At 53.1% G+C, this 15,616-nt stretch overlaps 1 protein-coding gene across 2 annotated transcripts; it reads left to right on the top strand.

Annotated features, from left to right (window-relative positions):
• Window positions 1-595: 595 nt before the first annotated feature.
• Window positions 596-14,618, top strand: Mxd4 (Max dimerization protein 4). Of its 2 annotated transcripts, NM_001394732.2 has the most exons (6): window positions 609-828; window positions 910-1,009; window positions 4,069-4,098; window positions 9,483-9,597; window positions 10,730-10,892; window positions 11,358-14,618. In NM_001394732.2, the coding sequence occupies exons 1-6, from the start codon at window positions 765-767 to the stop codon at window positions 11,513-11,515; spliced, it is 630 nt and encodes a 209-aa protein (NP_001381661.2). In that variant the 5' UTR covers window positions 609-764; the 3' UTR covers window positions 11,516-14,618. The 2 variants fall into 2 exon arrangements, with proteins under 2 accessions (XP_017454805.1, NP_001381661.2); XM_017599316.2 differs by lacking the exon at window positions 4,069-4,098 and having other exon boundaries at window positions 596-828.
• Window positions 14,619-15,616: the final 998 nt, after the last annotated feature.

The raw sequence follows: 15,616 nt of genomic DNA on the forward strand, positions 1-15,616 counted from the left end.
GTGTCATTTGCAGTTCTTAAGCAAGATCCCAGCTCCCGCCCCAATCAGGCCCCAAGCCCAGTCCTCCACCTAGACTATGGTACAGCTGACTCCCGGCAACAGGTCGTTGCGCACGACATGCATGGGCACGACAAAGCGCCGGGGCGCGTGTCCGCAGCGCATCCTGCGGGGTGTCTCCCGAGACACGGTCCACGTCCTCCTGGCCCCCGCGTAGGCCGGGCAGCAGTCCCACCGCGCAGTGCTTCCTCTCGGCAACCCGTCTTGCCCGGGCGTCCTCATTGGCCCCACGCCCCGTCGCCCGCCATTGGTCCGGGGACCCAATTTACATAGACCGATCTGGCCCAATCGGTGTGCAATGCCTACTTAACATGCACGATGGCCGCCAGTCAGCGAACACTGGGGCTGGGCCACCACGTGCTGTTGCTAAGCTTGGGCTTCTAAATTGTTACTACTGGAGCCAGCCTATCCCAGTCAAGCTTCGCATCTGTCAACATTCTCAGCCCTGCCCGAGGCGTTCGGCCAGTCCCTATTGGCCAAGGCTTGCCAAGAACCCGCCCCCTAGGAAAGAGCGCACACACCCATTGGCTGTGTCGACTGCTGCTCTACTTATGTGTCAATTTGAGGGCCTGAGGCGGAGGGTGGCGGCCCAGCGCTGGAGTCCGCGAGTCGCGCTGGTGTGCCGCCAGGCGCGGGGCGTGCGGCGAGCAGAGCCGGCAGGAGCGCGCCGGGCAGCCGCCGCCGCCGTCCCGTGCGCGGGCGGCAGGATGGAGCTGAACTCTCTGCTGCTGCTGTTGGAGGCGGCCGAGTACCTGGAGCGTAGGGACCGAGGTAGCCCGCGCCCCTTTGTGCCAGGGTGGGTGGGCGGCGGGCGGGCGCAGGGGGCTGCTGACCGCACCGTCTGTCCCGCAGAGGCCGAGCACGGCTACGCCTCGGTGCTGCCCTTCGACGGTGACTTCGCCAGGAAGAAAACAAAGACGGCCGGCCTGGTGCGCAAGGCCCCGAACAACAGGTACCGCCCCCAACCCCCACCTCCCACCCCCGCGCGCTGTGCCAAGCCAGCTCAGGCCAGCCCCGCCCGAGTGTCCCCCGTCCTCTCCGCGTCCCCAGTGTAGTCCTGCGCGCACCCGGGCGGCCGGCCTGGAGGAGGTGCCGGCCCCGCCCGCGCGTCGCCATCTTCCCGCGGCCGCGCCTCCCCGCCGCCGTAAACAGTGCCACGCGTACAGCGGCCGCGCTCGCCTATAGCCGTTCTGGACTTTTCCAGACCGGAGAGGAGTTGTCAGTTGGTGCCGACCGCTACTCCCTCGTTTGGGCCGAACTGGGGACTCCTCCCTCCCTTGCACTTCTCAGAGCTGGCATTGCACTTAGGCCCTGCACCTTATCCCCAGGAGCCTGGACAGAGATCTCTCCCTTGGTACTTACGGGTCCTGCGCAGCCTATTGACAGGGAAACTCCAACTACAAGTATAGGGCTGTCTTTGTCGCGAAGTGCTGCAGGGAGCTACTTCTCCCAAAAGTCCCCAGGCCCAACTACACTCTCTTTGCCTTGCCCTTGTGCTTGGAGGAAGCCCTGAAGCTGAGGTTTAGGGACTCCTAAAGGTTCCACCTTCCTGGCTGCAGTGGGGGCCATGGCACACCTGACACTGTCTAGGGGGCCAACCTTGGCCCAGCTACTCCTGTGTGGTCAGTGTGAGAGCTTCCCTGGCAGGCTGGGGGCTTCAGGGCCCCTTGGCAGAGGGTGCGGCTCATTCCTGTGGCCTGTCTGTTCTTGGGAAACAGAGAGGCTGGCACAAGGACCCATTTCTGTGGTGTCCTGGGCCTGGCAAAGAACTGGTTGAATTAGCAACTGCCTGAGCCCCAGCCCCTGGTCTCCTGCTTTGGGCAGTTTGCAGAAGGACATAAGTGTGCTGGATGCCTCACTGTCCCAAGCTTCCACAGTGAGATGGCCTGGCCCCAGCTTCTGTCTGCCCCGAAGCCCAGATTGAGAGCTCAGGTTCCTGTGGCATGGAGTACCCACAGCTGATAGGAATGGTAGCATTCCTGAGCTGAGGCCCTTGAATGCTTCTGCCATATACACAAGTAAGCAGTCTGACCCAGCCTTGTAAATGAAGCCCTATTTTGATCTCCATTTTACAACTGAGGAAGCCAAGGCATAGACAGATGCAATTACTCGTGCAGGGCCACTTAACCACCTTTGTTCCCTGTTCCTGGATGAGGTCCTAGCCTTCCATTTTCTGCTGGGGTGGAGAACTGGGTGCAAGGGGCAGGGGCTGCAAAGGGCCTCTCTGACTTGACTTGGGTGCACCTCCCCTAAAGTTTCCTTGGACAGAATGTACTCCCTCAAGGCCTAAAGCCTGAGGGGTGGCAGGCAGACACAGCCCTTCCCTCCTCGGTCATTGCTCAGAGTCTATTCTCAGCCAGCTCAGTTGAAAAGCTGGGATTCCAGATGTGGAAGGGAAGTTCTGAAACTATAAGGCTTCTGTGTCCTGGCAAATTGAAGGACAGGCCCTGGTATGGCAGGCTAGTGTGAGAGATGGATAGGTCACCCATGGGAGGGTGCCTGAGTCAGCCTTTAGGGTGAGGTTCTTTGAGAATGGAAGCAGAAGGGTCAGATCCAGGTGGTGCCCAGGCAGCATCTGACACAACCATGGCCTCTCCTCGGGCACAGGTGCTTTTTAGAATTTGTGTGACAAACTCAGGACGAGTTCCAAGAAAGGTCAACCCCCATGCTGCTAAAAGGTGGCCCTCTAGTCCAGGATCGGGAGCTGGCAAGACAAGTAGTATCTTCTAGTACAGGAGTTGAGGGAGCTCCTCAACACCGAAGGCTCCTTCTGCTGACCCTAACCTGCTACACAAACTAGTAGACCTACAGACCCAGTCAGGCTGCCATTTGGAGAACTGAAAGGCAATTCTTCAGAGGCCATCGAGCAGTTTCTGCACTGCCTTCTTGGCTCTGATTGGCCTGTGGAGGGATTCTGAGGCTCTGGGCTGGTCCAAGTGACTAGCAGGTTTTGGGAGAGCCTTGGAAGTACCCGGGAGAGCCCAGGAATCAGCAGGGCCTGAGGGAAGATGGGTGAGCTTGTACCCTAATGGCTCCAGTAGATGATGGGGCAGGTGGAGTGTGCACACTTTTAAAAGATCCCAGATCCAAGCTCTAGAGCAACAGAGGAAAGGACAGGTAGGCAGTAGCAGAACACAGGGAGAGCCTAGGGCTGACTGAGTGTGTCCTGAGCTTTCTGCTCATATATGCAGCAGCCTGGGGACCTTGTTGGTCTGTGGCATTCCCTTAGATTGAGAGAGCCACTTGGAAACCTGAATGACAGCTGTGGTGTTCGGAAGTCTGGTCTGGGGGAATGGGCTTGGCCAGTGGGGTTCAAACAGTCCCTGGAGTCACTGTTCCCTGGGAAGGTAAAGTTGGTCTCAGGGTTACATGTTCTAGCATGATGCAGCTCCTGAGAGAAGGGGGAGTGGCCATCGTCTGTGTCCTGCTATGTACCTATAGGCCCAGAAAGCATGCATTTCTCACAAATGCCCCTGCAAGCTGACTTGGCTTTAAAAGCTTTCTTCTGGATATTCCTATCTGTATGACAGAGCGGCTAGGGGAGGACAGGATCATCTTGTCTTCTGAGGGCCGGCCTTCGTGTATCGTGCTCCTCTGCCATTGGTTCTCTGTGTGTGGCTTGTATTACTTATAAGGACACAGCTGGCCTCAGAGAAAGAGGAGCAGAGAAGGAAAGGTGGCTGGGCACCTGGGCATCCCCAATGCCAGCTACAGACACCATAGGCCTCACTGGGTGGTCTGTGTGGCTATGGGACCCTTAGATCTACTTGTATCTCTGTGCCTTTCTCCCCCATCCCCTGACCCCAATCCTCACAATTCAGTGTAAGGTTCCCCCAGCCTTTGATGGACAGCTGTATACCTGCCCTAGCTCTCAGCATCCAGAAATATCCTGGACCTACGTCCTCCTAGCCACTGTGTGAGGGTTCCTAGCCCTCTACAAAGAGCCACTGTTATTTATGCTCCTGTTGTTGGGCCTCGGAGTGAGCCCTGTCTTTCTATCTCTCTAAACAGGTCTTCACACAACGAACTAGAAAAGCACAGGTAAGTGGTACCCCCATTCCCATGTGAGCTGCCTCCCCAACCCCCACGCTGAAGGGGGTACATTTGTTGGCCTGGGTTGCCAGGCCATTATGCTCTAGGTTCTGGAAAAGCCAGTTCTAGAGGGGACTAGGGTCCTATCCTCAGACATTTTTGGATTGGCAGGCAAAGGCTGGGCTCAGGCCATATTCTTTGGTGTTTAGCTTGGGGTCAGAACTGGATAGGTACCAAGGACTTGAAGCTCCTTGTGCTGGTAGCAGTCTGAGTTGGCTCCCTGGAAGAGGACACGGGTGTGATTGGGTATGCCTAAGCTCCATTTGGAAACTTTGTTTCAGCTCTCAGTACCATGGAAACTTTGTTTCAGCTCTCAGTACCATGGCCTTGGTAGGGGATTCATCCCTTTTCCCCCTTACCTCTGTGCTTTTTGGGGTCTGTTTTCTAAGGAGCTCTGCATGACTGGAGCATCATGGGAAGACAGCAGGCCCAGGCTTTATCCCTGTACCCTGGTTCTAGTCACCCCCTGGTATGGCTGGTGGCCCAGGAGGCTACCTCATTTTGTCATTTGTCTTCCTCTGTTAGTAGTGGCAAGGTGTGGCTAAACCCTGGGAGTTGGGAGATGAAGGAGATACTTGTGGCTGCCAGTAGCTGTCTAAGTGGAAGCGGTATTTTAGGCCAAGTAGTCCCATAAGCAGTAGACCCCATGCCAGGACCAGGGAAAGCCCCTGAGAGATAGTAGGCAGTAGCTCTATCCTGACCTCTGCTTTTATTGATAAAATGGACCAGTTCTGTCTTGCCTTCTCGGTGTTTGGGGGGTGGGGTGGGATATGTAACTCTGCATCCTAGATGATCCCTCCTGGGTACACTGGAAAGGTCTGGAGCCCAGCCAGTTCTTTCCTTTTCCCCTCCCCCTCCCCCATGTCTGCGCCCAGTGCAGCGCCAACTTCCGCTCTCCCGGGATTCAGGACTCTAGTTGGGGCGGGTGGCTGGGCAGGGACAGAACACCATGTTCCCTGAGGAGATGCATTTCCTGCAGTGGCTTGTATGTTTGGGGGGTTCCCAAGGGGCCAGGCCACAGGGATGGAAACCAGAGTGAGGCAGGCTCGGGGTTGCTCATAGGTCAGAGGAGATCAACCCACCTTGTCCAGACTCAGGCACAATGGCCTGGCCTATGTGAGGACTTCCTGGAAGCAGTGTTTGGGAGGACACCTGATAGTGAAGACAGATGAGGAATGCCATTGAAGCAAGAGTGGGTAGTAAGGGTAGTAAGCAGCCTCTAGGGAAGATAAGGGTTGACCTCTGACCTCTACAGATATCTGTTGACCTTAGTCTTGGTCTCTGCCATCCTCTACAAGCCTATAGTTAGACTAGGTCTCATGGAGGCTCTTAATTTAAGACAGGGTAAGATTTGCTGGGCATCCTGGGGCTCTCTGACACCCAACTCAGAGCAGGGTCTTTCTACCTAGCTGATCGGGCCATAGATGTGGACAGCTCTGAGCAGTCCACAAGCCTGGAGTTTGGGCCCTGGTAAGGACACCAGTCACAGCTGGCTGTAGATCGATGCCAGGTGTTCCTGGATGCTGGCTGAAGGAAGGGCTGTGTGTTGTCCTGAGGAAGGAAGGAAAGACCTGGCTAGCTGCCCAGAAGGCCATAAGAGGCATACCCTTGATGCTGCCTTCACTGGAAGTGTCTGTCTTAGAGACTCAGGTGGGCCTGTGGGCCGTCCCCTTTTGGAGCTTCAAATAGTATTCACCCATACCTATGCTCACTACCCCTGTAGGTCAGTATTTCTGGTAGATTTGCCAAGGTGGCACTTGCCGCTGACCTCAGGGCCAGGCAACTCTCCTAGACTCAGCTCTAATCTTTGGTCTTCATCATGATGAGAGCTCTAAGTTTTCTTCCTGGCCCTTAGCACTCCTGGAATGTCTCGGTACATGAAATGTCAGAGGTCGGATCTAAGCCCTCCACTAGGCCCGAACCCTAACCCAGGCACACAGTGGTTTTCAGGCCTGCCGTAGTACCCTTGGCATGCTCTTGCATGGCTGCCCACAAGTGCATGATGCGGCCATGTGGAACCACACAAAAGACATGTTTATTAGCAACAGCTAGAAGATGCTAATAAATAGAAAAGGACAGGGATTCCCTTTCTCCATCCCACTGACTAGTGAAACTTGCCACTGCCTTTTTTCCAATAACCTGGCCTGGAAGCTACCTCTGCCATCCAGTCAGAACTCTGGCCACGTGCGCTAGCGGACCCTGGCATGGAGCCAAGCTCCTGCCCCCAGCTCTTGGACCTTCCATTGAGAGTAGGGGTTTTTGGTGAGACACTAGTTGTGGCAATGTCAAATGGCTGAGTTGTGAGGAGAAATGGGACTGTTGCTGATAGAAATGCAGGAATTTCAAGGGAAGTTCCTTTAGAAGCACAGGGGTTTGACAGGTTTGGGATACATAGGGTCAGCCATGAGTGTCTTGAGTCTGGTGTGCTATAGTGAATTCAGGGAGAATATAATGAGATCCCAGATTCTAGGACGGTGGTGCTCATAATCGGTGGTGGGGGAGGACCTTCCCACATCCCCTCACCAACCACAGGCTCAGCCCAGGGTGTACACCCTTCTGGGTTTGGGTTGACATATTAGTTTTACATTGCTTGTGTATGGTCAGGTGACTTTTCTTGTCTCTTGAAGAAAAACTTTTTTAAAGTATTCCTCCTGTGCTACCTGCACCCCACCTAGAGACCTTACCCTTGGCTACCTGGAAGCCCCTGAGATGATAAGGGGCCTTTGTTACCCACTCTCCCTTCCTGGAATCTTCACCCATCCTATGTAAGTATTCCAGACCTCTGTCCATGTACCCGTAGCCTCCCTGGCCTCAGAGCCTGTAGAAGCCCAACCACAGCCATTGGATCCCTGGCTCCCTCGGACCTGAGCATTGTTGAGCTGAATTTTTAGATGCCCGGGGATGGTTCTGTAGAACCCAGATTCTAGAAGTAGACTAGAAGTACTGTTCAGTGGTCTGACAGAGAGGCGGTGCTTCTCCCACAGGAACTGTGACAGATCCCAATGCGCCACTAAGTGACTTCCAACCACCTCTTTACATTCCATTTGGTACCAAGGAGAGAGTGAGCATTTGCTCATTTGTTTGTGTTTTCATTGCCGATAACTTGTAGGATGGAGTCCGTTGTCATGTTAGATTTGCCCTTTGTCTTCTGCAACTCTGCTCATTGTTACATGGAGGCAATACTCTCTATTTTTGATGTGTATGAGCTCAAAGTATCACTAATAACTAACCGTTTTGTCTTTTGTATGTATTACAAGTGCCTTCCCACTGTTATTTGTCTTTCAGCTGTGTTCCTTTCTTGTACAAATGTTGTCTTTCTCTGATTGTAAAAGTAAATGTGGGGTTTTTTTAAAGCATAGAAAACCTGGAAAATACAGAAGAGCACAAAGCTAAAGAAATAAACGTTGCCAGCCGCATCCCTGGAGATGCACGCTTCCTGTGCCTCATTGTGTTCTGTTGAGTCTCTTGTGTGCGTCTGCTCTTTTTATTTTTTAAACAAAAGTGGGTCACTGGTCACATATGTGGTTCTGTATCCTAATGTTTCCACTTAACACTAGTGAACTGGAAAGACAGATACACTGAAACAACAGTGTGGTCATATCTGTAACAGGGAACTTGGGGATACTTTGTTTCTTGTCAACTCCCACTTTCTGTCAACTTCCAAAAAGCCACTGCTGCTGACATGATTAAGTAGTTGCAGGAATTGCTATTTTCTGTGTAACAAATACACCTGGTGAGAAGAGTTCATGGCCTGGGCCTACACCTGCCCTATCCCAGCGCTGGCCTCAGAACAGTGGATTCTATCTCCGTTCCCTAGCACAGCTCTATTCTCTAGTCCCTTCAGTTCCTAGGGTTGGATGCTCATTCTGCTGAAAGCAATGAAGCTGGGATCTGGACTCTGTGAGAGGGCGGCCATGCCTGCTGTAGCATGGAGCCAGGAGCCTCTGTGTATGGTGAGATTGAAGATCCTCAAGCCTTGCGACAGAGTCTAGGGCTTACACAACTCTCACTCACACCCTGCCTCCTGGCTAAGCCCAGCCTTCTGTGTCTAAGAAGTTCTTCCAAAGGTCTAACTCCAGTTCACCAACAGGACCTCTGGGCCTCAGGGTGCTGGGCCAGGATGCTAGGTGAGAAAGTGATTTGTCAGCAATGGGTGCATTTGAAAAGCATAATGACCAGGGGTGGCGCCCCACTCAGTGTGTGGCTGTTAACATCTCTTTACAGTCTCTTCCTGTTTCCAAGTGTCCTGCCTACTGTCTGTCCAAAGTCTCTTTAGACTGAGTACATCTGTGGGTGTGCTTGGGCTCTGTGACTACGGAACAGATATGAAACTTTCTGTATGGTGCCACTCTTTTTAATTGAAAATTGTTTTTTTTTTCCACACAATATATTCTAGTCATGGTTTCCCCTCCCATCTCCTCTTAGATCTTTCCCACCTCTCCACCCACCCAACTCCACACCTCCTTTTTCTCTGTCTTTACAAAATGATCAGGCAAATTAAAAAACAAAACACTGTTAAAAGGAGTATGTGTGGGTGCTGGCCATGAAAGGCCAGTTGGGCAGTAGGCTAAATCCTCAAAAAAAAAAAAAAAAAAAAAAATCTGTTCTGACCTGCTAGTCACGCTTCTAAGAGTCTGTCCAAAGCAAGCCATGCTGACTTGGAAACTGCTTGGCTTTCTATAGGGTCTGGCTAGCTCCATAATCAGGCATTACCTGGGCAGAACACGGGGTTCCTGCAGTACTGGCGAGGTGGAATGTACAGACGTAGCAGCAGTGCCTGTTATCATGGTAAAGCCAGGCAGATCAGGCAGGAAAGCTGTGCAGCATATGAACAAGGACTGTGACTGCAGTTCCCATTTTGTGAAAAAAGATTCACACAAATGGGTACAGGAAGAAAAATCTAAGACAATTTCCAGTGAGACCAAAGACTCTGCAGAGAAAGCCGGGCCTCAGCACCCCCTTAACCTTATCAATCCATGATTTTGTGATGACAAGAATGAATAGAGCACACTGCATAGGGCAGAATAGATGACACAGATGTTTGTTCCCTGGGCTCTGACGTCCTGTGGAAGGAATCATGTAGACACCATATCCACAAAGGCTACTCCGGAAGGGAAGTATTATCTAGCCCAGGAGGGAATTCCTGGAGAGGGATCCAGATACTCCAGCCTTGAGGCAGAGTCTGGGGCAATTCCCAGGCCAAAGGCAGGCCTACAGCAGTGCAGAGGCCTGTGGAGGCCCAGGGGCCACTTCCCACCTTACACCAGCCACACGAGCCACAGTTCTGTGGGGTTTGCTGCCCAGCTTGATAGTCTTGTCTCTGCCTCTTTCAGACGAGCTAAACTCAGGCTCTACTTGGAGCAGCTCAAGCAGCTGGTACCCCTGGGCCCTGACAGCACGCGCCACACCACTCTGAGCCTCCTGAAGCGTGCTAAGATGCACATCAAGGTAAGCATGCCGGGTCCCATCAGCCACTCCGATGTCCCCCAGCTCTCCTCACCCTTGGCAGCTTGGTTCAGAGGACCTGGAGGTGGGCAGTGGAGTCACCTAGCAGGTACGTGTCAGGAGCTTATGGGGAGATCCAATGGGAGCTGATTGGTGGTGTGGAGGTTACGTGACTTGTGTTGAGGGGTGATTGGCAGGGAGATGGTGTAGTTGGCTAGACTGGCTAGACTCCAGGCTGTTATAGATCGTTCTCTAGAACACTGGGCTATGGAAGGCCAGCAGCTGAAGAAGAGGTGGAGTTGAGGGAGGAGCAAGGGGCCATTGCATGTCTACATAGACGGTCTGATTGGGAGTAGGCAACGTTTCAAAAGAATGGCGGTGGTGGGGGTGGTAGAGGCTTTTCTTGGGAGTTGATATGGGGTTATGCTGAGGGAGATATTACCCAAGGCAATCCCTCAAGGCTTTCAGACTGAGATCTGCTTATTTAGTGTTCTTAGGACACTAAGTTTGGACATTTGGGTCAATCATGGTAGATCTCTTTCTCTTAGAGGGACTCTCACAGGTGTGGACTTGCAGGTTGTTGGGTGGTCATAGCTTTGAAAGAGTTATATCCGAGGCCCTGGGTTTTAATAGAACAACAGTGTCTCAGGTGGGCCCCTACACAGGAGGGTTTAGGAAGGTAGGAAGGTCTGCCTTACGGGATACACCAGGCCTCCTTGCCGGCATTTTCCTTACAATTTTCCTGTTGCTTTTTCATTCTCAGATGTGCCTGGTAGACTCAGGGAAAGCCCAGTCTGAGGGCAGGTGGAACTCTCTCGAGTAGGGCTAGAGAGAGGTGCCTGCCAAAGTTTGGATGACACTGTTTCAGGGCATGTGTTTCCACTTCCTGAGGCTAGATAACCGCACTGGACATTCCGTAGCTAGTCATCAGGCCGAGCATGAAAGACTATGATAAGTAACTGGTCACCTTGCTGGGATGAGGAGGGGCATGTTAAGCCTTTGGCTGGGCACCCTGTGGCTCTGTCTAGCAGGCCATGTTATAGGTAAGGATCCTGCCTGTGAAGCTTCTGGGTTTATGCCCAAGGGAGCTTACTCCTTCTTGGCTATGGGTTCACGGACCACCCTCTATTCCCAGAAACTGGAGGAGCAGGACCGCAGGGCACTGAGCATCAAGGAGCAGCTTCAGCGGGAGCATCGCTTCCTAAAGAGACGTTTGGAGCAGCTATCGGTGCAGAGTGTAGAGCGAGTGCGCACTGACAGCACTGGTTCTGCTGTGTCCACAGACGATTCAGAGCAAGGTGAGTACCCAGGCAAGCAAGGTAGAAGCTGGGCAGCCCAATCCTGGCCTCTGGGTGTAGGTATCCACAACGTTCCAGGGGAACATGGAAGCATCTAAGGTGGGATGGTGCTAGTGGTGACAAGGTGCCCATGCCTCCTGAGCTGGCTGTACTACAGTAACCTCACAGCCTCACATGAATAAGGGATGGGATGAAGACAGTGTGGCACAGAGGCCATGACAGGGCTATGTGAAGGCAGAGGATGACTGGCCACTGGGCACCATGTTGCAGTGTTTGGGTTCATAACCCAAGACTTTGTCTGGAAGCATCTCGACATCCTCCACCTCAGGGCCCAAAGGACCTCCTTTATCTCTCCCAACCCAGGCTCCATTTCCATAAAAGGGAACTGTGGGCTTTAACTTGGGAGCCTCAGGCTGGCTTCGTTAGAAGAGGCCACCCTGACGCATCCTCTCTCTGTTCTCTCAGAGGTGGATATAGAGGGCATGGAGTTTGGCCCTGGGGAGCTGGACAGTGTTGGCAGCAGCAGTGATGCCGATGACCACTACAGCCTACAGAGCAGTGGCTGCAGCGACAGCAGCTATGGGCATCCTTGCAGGCGGCCTGGCTGCCCCGGCCTTTCGTAGGCTCTATGTCCTTTGCTTCCTGGCCCACCTGCCTGCTCACCTAGCCAAGCGTCTCAGCCTTCCAATCCTCCCTTGACTGAAGCCAGCCTCATCATGGGCCTACTGCTGTGCCATTCTCCAAGCTACAGCTGCTGCCTGGTCTGCCTGCCTCTGCCTGCCCACCCTTCGGTCAGGACTCAAGTTGCCTGTCCCTTCTCCGCAGGGCAAGACCCCATGCAGGGAAGCAGGATCAGGCTCTCACATCCTGGAGCCCAGGGTAGCCACCCACAATCTGTTCTCAGATTCCTAATCATTCCAGAAGTATTAAATATCATTTCTACAAATCTCGGCAGGATCCGTGTAGGGGCCTTAATGACCACCATGGGGAGCTTGAACCCCAACAACGGATCCCAGGAGAGAGGAGTGGACTGAGGAAGGAAGGAAGAAAGGAAGGAAGGAAGGAAGGAAGGAAGGAAGGAAGGAAGGAAGGAAAAGGAAAGGAAAGGGAAGGGAGGGAGGAAAGTGCTGCTGTCCGTCTATCCATCTATCCATCTAGCTATTGGTCCACATAATCTGAGGTGTGGACAGAGGGATCTGTGAAGGGTAGTAACTTGAATGAGCATCCTGTGGGTGGCCTCCTTTTCCATGGTGTCAGGAGCCATGGGGATGTTCCTGGGGTCTGGCTGGACCACCTCAAACCAAGTTGGGTGGCTTCTGCTCTTTTAGACCATCAGATGTATACACACATACCTAGGCTCACACCTACAAGCACAAATACGCATGGACGTCAGAGAATGTATATCTTGAAATAGTTGGCCTGAGGTCACTTGGAAACAGTGGCCCTAACCTGTGCCTGACTTGTTCTCAGGCCCCGCTCACCTGGGCCAGTCCAGATGGCTCTGCCTGGTCTGCACAGGAAGTAGATAGGGCTTTTCTTCCTGGCAGGGGACTAGGATAAGCTGGGTGGCAAGCTGAAACCACTGGGTCCTCTGAGCTTCCTCAACTTCCTTTCTTAAGAAAAGAAAAAAAGAAAAAAAAAGTGCAACAGGGAGCTCCCAGAAGGGGCCTCACAAGCCCTGCCCAGGGCAGCCTCAGCTGGCCGAGGCTTTACCCAAAACACAAAACAGAAACATTTTTAAAAAGAGAAAAAACTCTGAAGACTCGCCAGGGGACATGAGTGTGTGCGCCTCTATTTCCTGTATGAGATTTTTGTACTCTATTTTCCTAGCCATTGTTGTGTCCTTGTTTGCTGAGGGGTGGGAGCGACCCAGCGTCTCAGGGACCCATCCTCTGTCACATTGTCATAGTGTGCCTTGTGTTCCCCGTCTCAGATCACCCACTGCCACCAGCATGCTCCTGTGGCTTATGGGATGCACCAGGCCTCTTGGTAGGTGCCCCCCTCACTGCTTTCCTACAGGTAGTCCTTCCCAGCAGCTGCAGCCTCCTGGGAGGGACATGTGCACGCCTGTGCGTCTCCCATTGCTGATTCCTGTATCCTGCAGGGCTATGACCTGGTTTCCAGTGGTGCCTCCATGGTAACTGGCGGGGTGGCTGTGCCTGAAAGTTCGGGGACAGCAGGCCTGCTAGCATAGGGCCCTGTCTCTGGACCTTAAGCAAGGGCCTGGAGTGTCAGCCATGGGCAGTTTATAAGTACAGCAGTTCTGGAGTAGGACAGGCATGACCAGGAGGCTTCTGCTGGCCTTTTAATACTAGAAGACCTTGTTTCTAGGGGCACCACACAGCAATATTTGGGTAGTGGCCACGGGTTGGTCCACAGCACCACCTGCCCCCTCCTCTGGTGCATTTTAAACCATTTCCAAACTGTGGGGAAAATTCTTGTCCATCTTCAGTCATGCCAATGAGCATCCTAGGATGGGTGGCCTACTGATAGGCAGAACGAGGTTCCTGGAAACAACTCTGGCATAGAACCTGCTCTGTGGGCACTCAAAGTGACAGGTGGATAGCAGGCCTGGGTAGGAGTCCCTGGAGTAGAAACATAGCCAACATCTTAGTAAGCTGGTTCTGTCTACATTTTCTGCCCAACTGGGGGCTTCAGTGTCCGCCTAAAGCATGTCCCCCAGGCATTTGTCTTGAGCACACCCACCCTCAGCACAGAACGGAGCTCTGTTTAATGACTTTGCTCCAGGGCTCCTGCCGCGCCCTGAATTCTATCGTCACCTCCCTGCTCCATCTCAGCTTCTGCTTCCACCCTGCCAGCAGCATCCACTCCTGGTGACCAGATTGGCCCCCTTGGCTGAATTTTGTGGCAGCTCAGCCCTTTGCCTTTTCAGGCTATGGATCCCATGTAGCCTAGGGGTTGGCCTCCTTGGTCACCCAGGGGTGTTAGCCAGCTGCCCCTCCCACTAGCAGGCATGCAAGGGGTGGTCCATGGGCATGGGGGCTGGTGCTAAGAGTTACATATCCATTACTCCTTCTCCTGCTCTCTACCATTTGCACAGTGTGGACATTACTGGTAGCCGTGGGATTCAGCCAAGGCTATTGTGTATCTGTAGAAAGAAAGCTGGACCAAAATAGCTGCTGCTATGTCCTCCACCTGCACCTGTCCATGTGAGCCACGTGGTGCTCCATAACAGAGTCTGCAACTCCAGGCTCAGGCTTGGGCCTCTTTCCTAGGAGGTGGTCCAGATGTACCAGACCCACCATCCTGCTGCAGACCCAGCTTGTCTAGCAGGAGAGGACACGGAGGTTTTGTCTCCATATGGGCCCTAGGTCTGCCTCTGTATTTCTAACCTGCAGGTGCTTGAGCTTGCTCTTCTAGGCAGATGGAGTTGTGCACCAAACTGTGGCTGGACAGCCCCCACCCTTCTGTGTGCCCCAAGCCTTCCCTGCCTCTGGTGGGTCAGTTAGCCTCTCACCCCTTGTGCCTGCACAGAGGGTCTTGATCCCAGGCCAGCAAGCAAGTTTTCAGGCCTCTAAACTAGGGCACTAGGGCAGGTTCCGTGCCAGAGTCTGGGGCTACACAAGGGGCCTGGTGCCAGTGCAGTGGGTGAGTTATGAGACCTGAGCTGCAGACTGGAATGGGACCCCATCCCACCTGTCTAACAGATGGGGCTGTGCTGTGTCATTATGTCATTGTAATATAAATACAGATTTTTATACCTCATTTTCTGGTTTCTAGTTCTTTCTATCTCTGCTCTGCTCCCTTCTCTCTAGCTTCAGCTAGAGGGGCTCACTCACTGGAGCCAGGGTCATCCTGGTCCTTGGGAATCAACCTTCACTGGGAAGCTGTCCACTAGCCTCTGTGTGAATTGGGGGGAAGTACCATACATCCTACTCTATGCCAGGTGTTCTTGTTGCTGGAACTAGGACACTGTGGGCCCACAGATAGCTCAGTCCTTAAGGGTGCTATGCTGGCCAGATGCACTCTGCAGAGAAGCTGCAGGGTCTCCAGATTACATACACCTCAGGGACCCCTCCCTGGGTCCATCCCAGCCTCAAGCTGACTCAGGCCTAGCTTCTGCCCTTAAGACCTACACTGCTGAGGTGGACCCGTAGGTAGCTGTGCTTCAGTGCTAGCATGGGGATTTGGGGTTCTGAACTGCCCTCACAGAGCAGCTGTAAGGTTGTTAGAACACACACTGGAGGGAAAACAGTATAGTATCACTGACACTCCACTGCCTACAGGGAGATTCCAAGCCATTGGCAGGAATTCTGGTTCTGGTTCTTGGAGCACTCAATGTCCTCCTAGACAGATGAGTACACTGAGGCCTGTCCTTCAAGGTTTTGCCACCTTGAGGACTGTAGAAGGCATGGATCAGGACTTCCAGAGAGCATGGAGTTACCACACTGAACCCTCTGTAGAGCCGGTTGGAGATGGCCTAGTGGTACCTGCTAGAACGTTTTAATGTGGAACCATGAAACCTAGGGAGGGTTTAGTCCTCCCACCAGGCAACAACTGTCTCTGAGTTCTTGAAATGTGGATCCCTGCCTCCTCTACCTTCGGTTGGGTACAGGGTTGGGATGGGCAGCCTGAGTGGTGGCTGAAGGTAAGTAACTCAGAGAAAAAGGAGTTTTCTGATGTGAACACAATTGGAACTTCAGAATTGGTATGACTTAGGTGTTGATGTCAATGTGAACATTTAAACTCCAAATACTGTGTTT

This window comes from Rattus norvegicus, chromosome 14 (genome assembly GCF_036323735.1).
Source record: "Rattus norvegicus strain BN/NHsdMcwi chromosome 14, GRCr8, whole genome shotgun sequence".
NCBI lineage: Eukaryota > Metazoa > Chordata > Mammalia > Rodentia > Muridae > Rattus > Rattus norvegicus.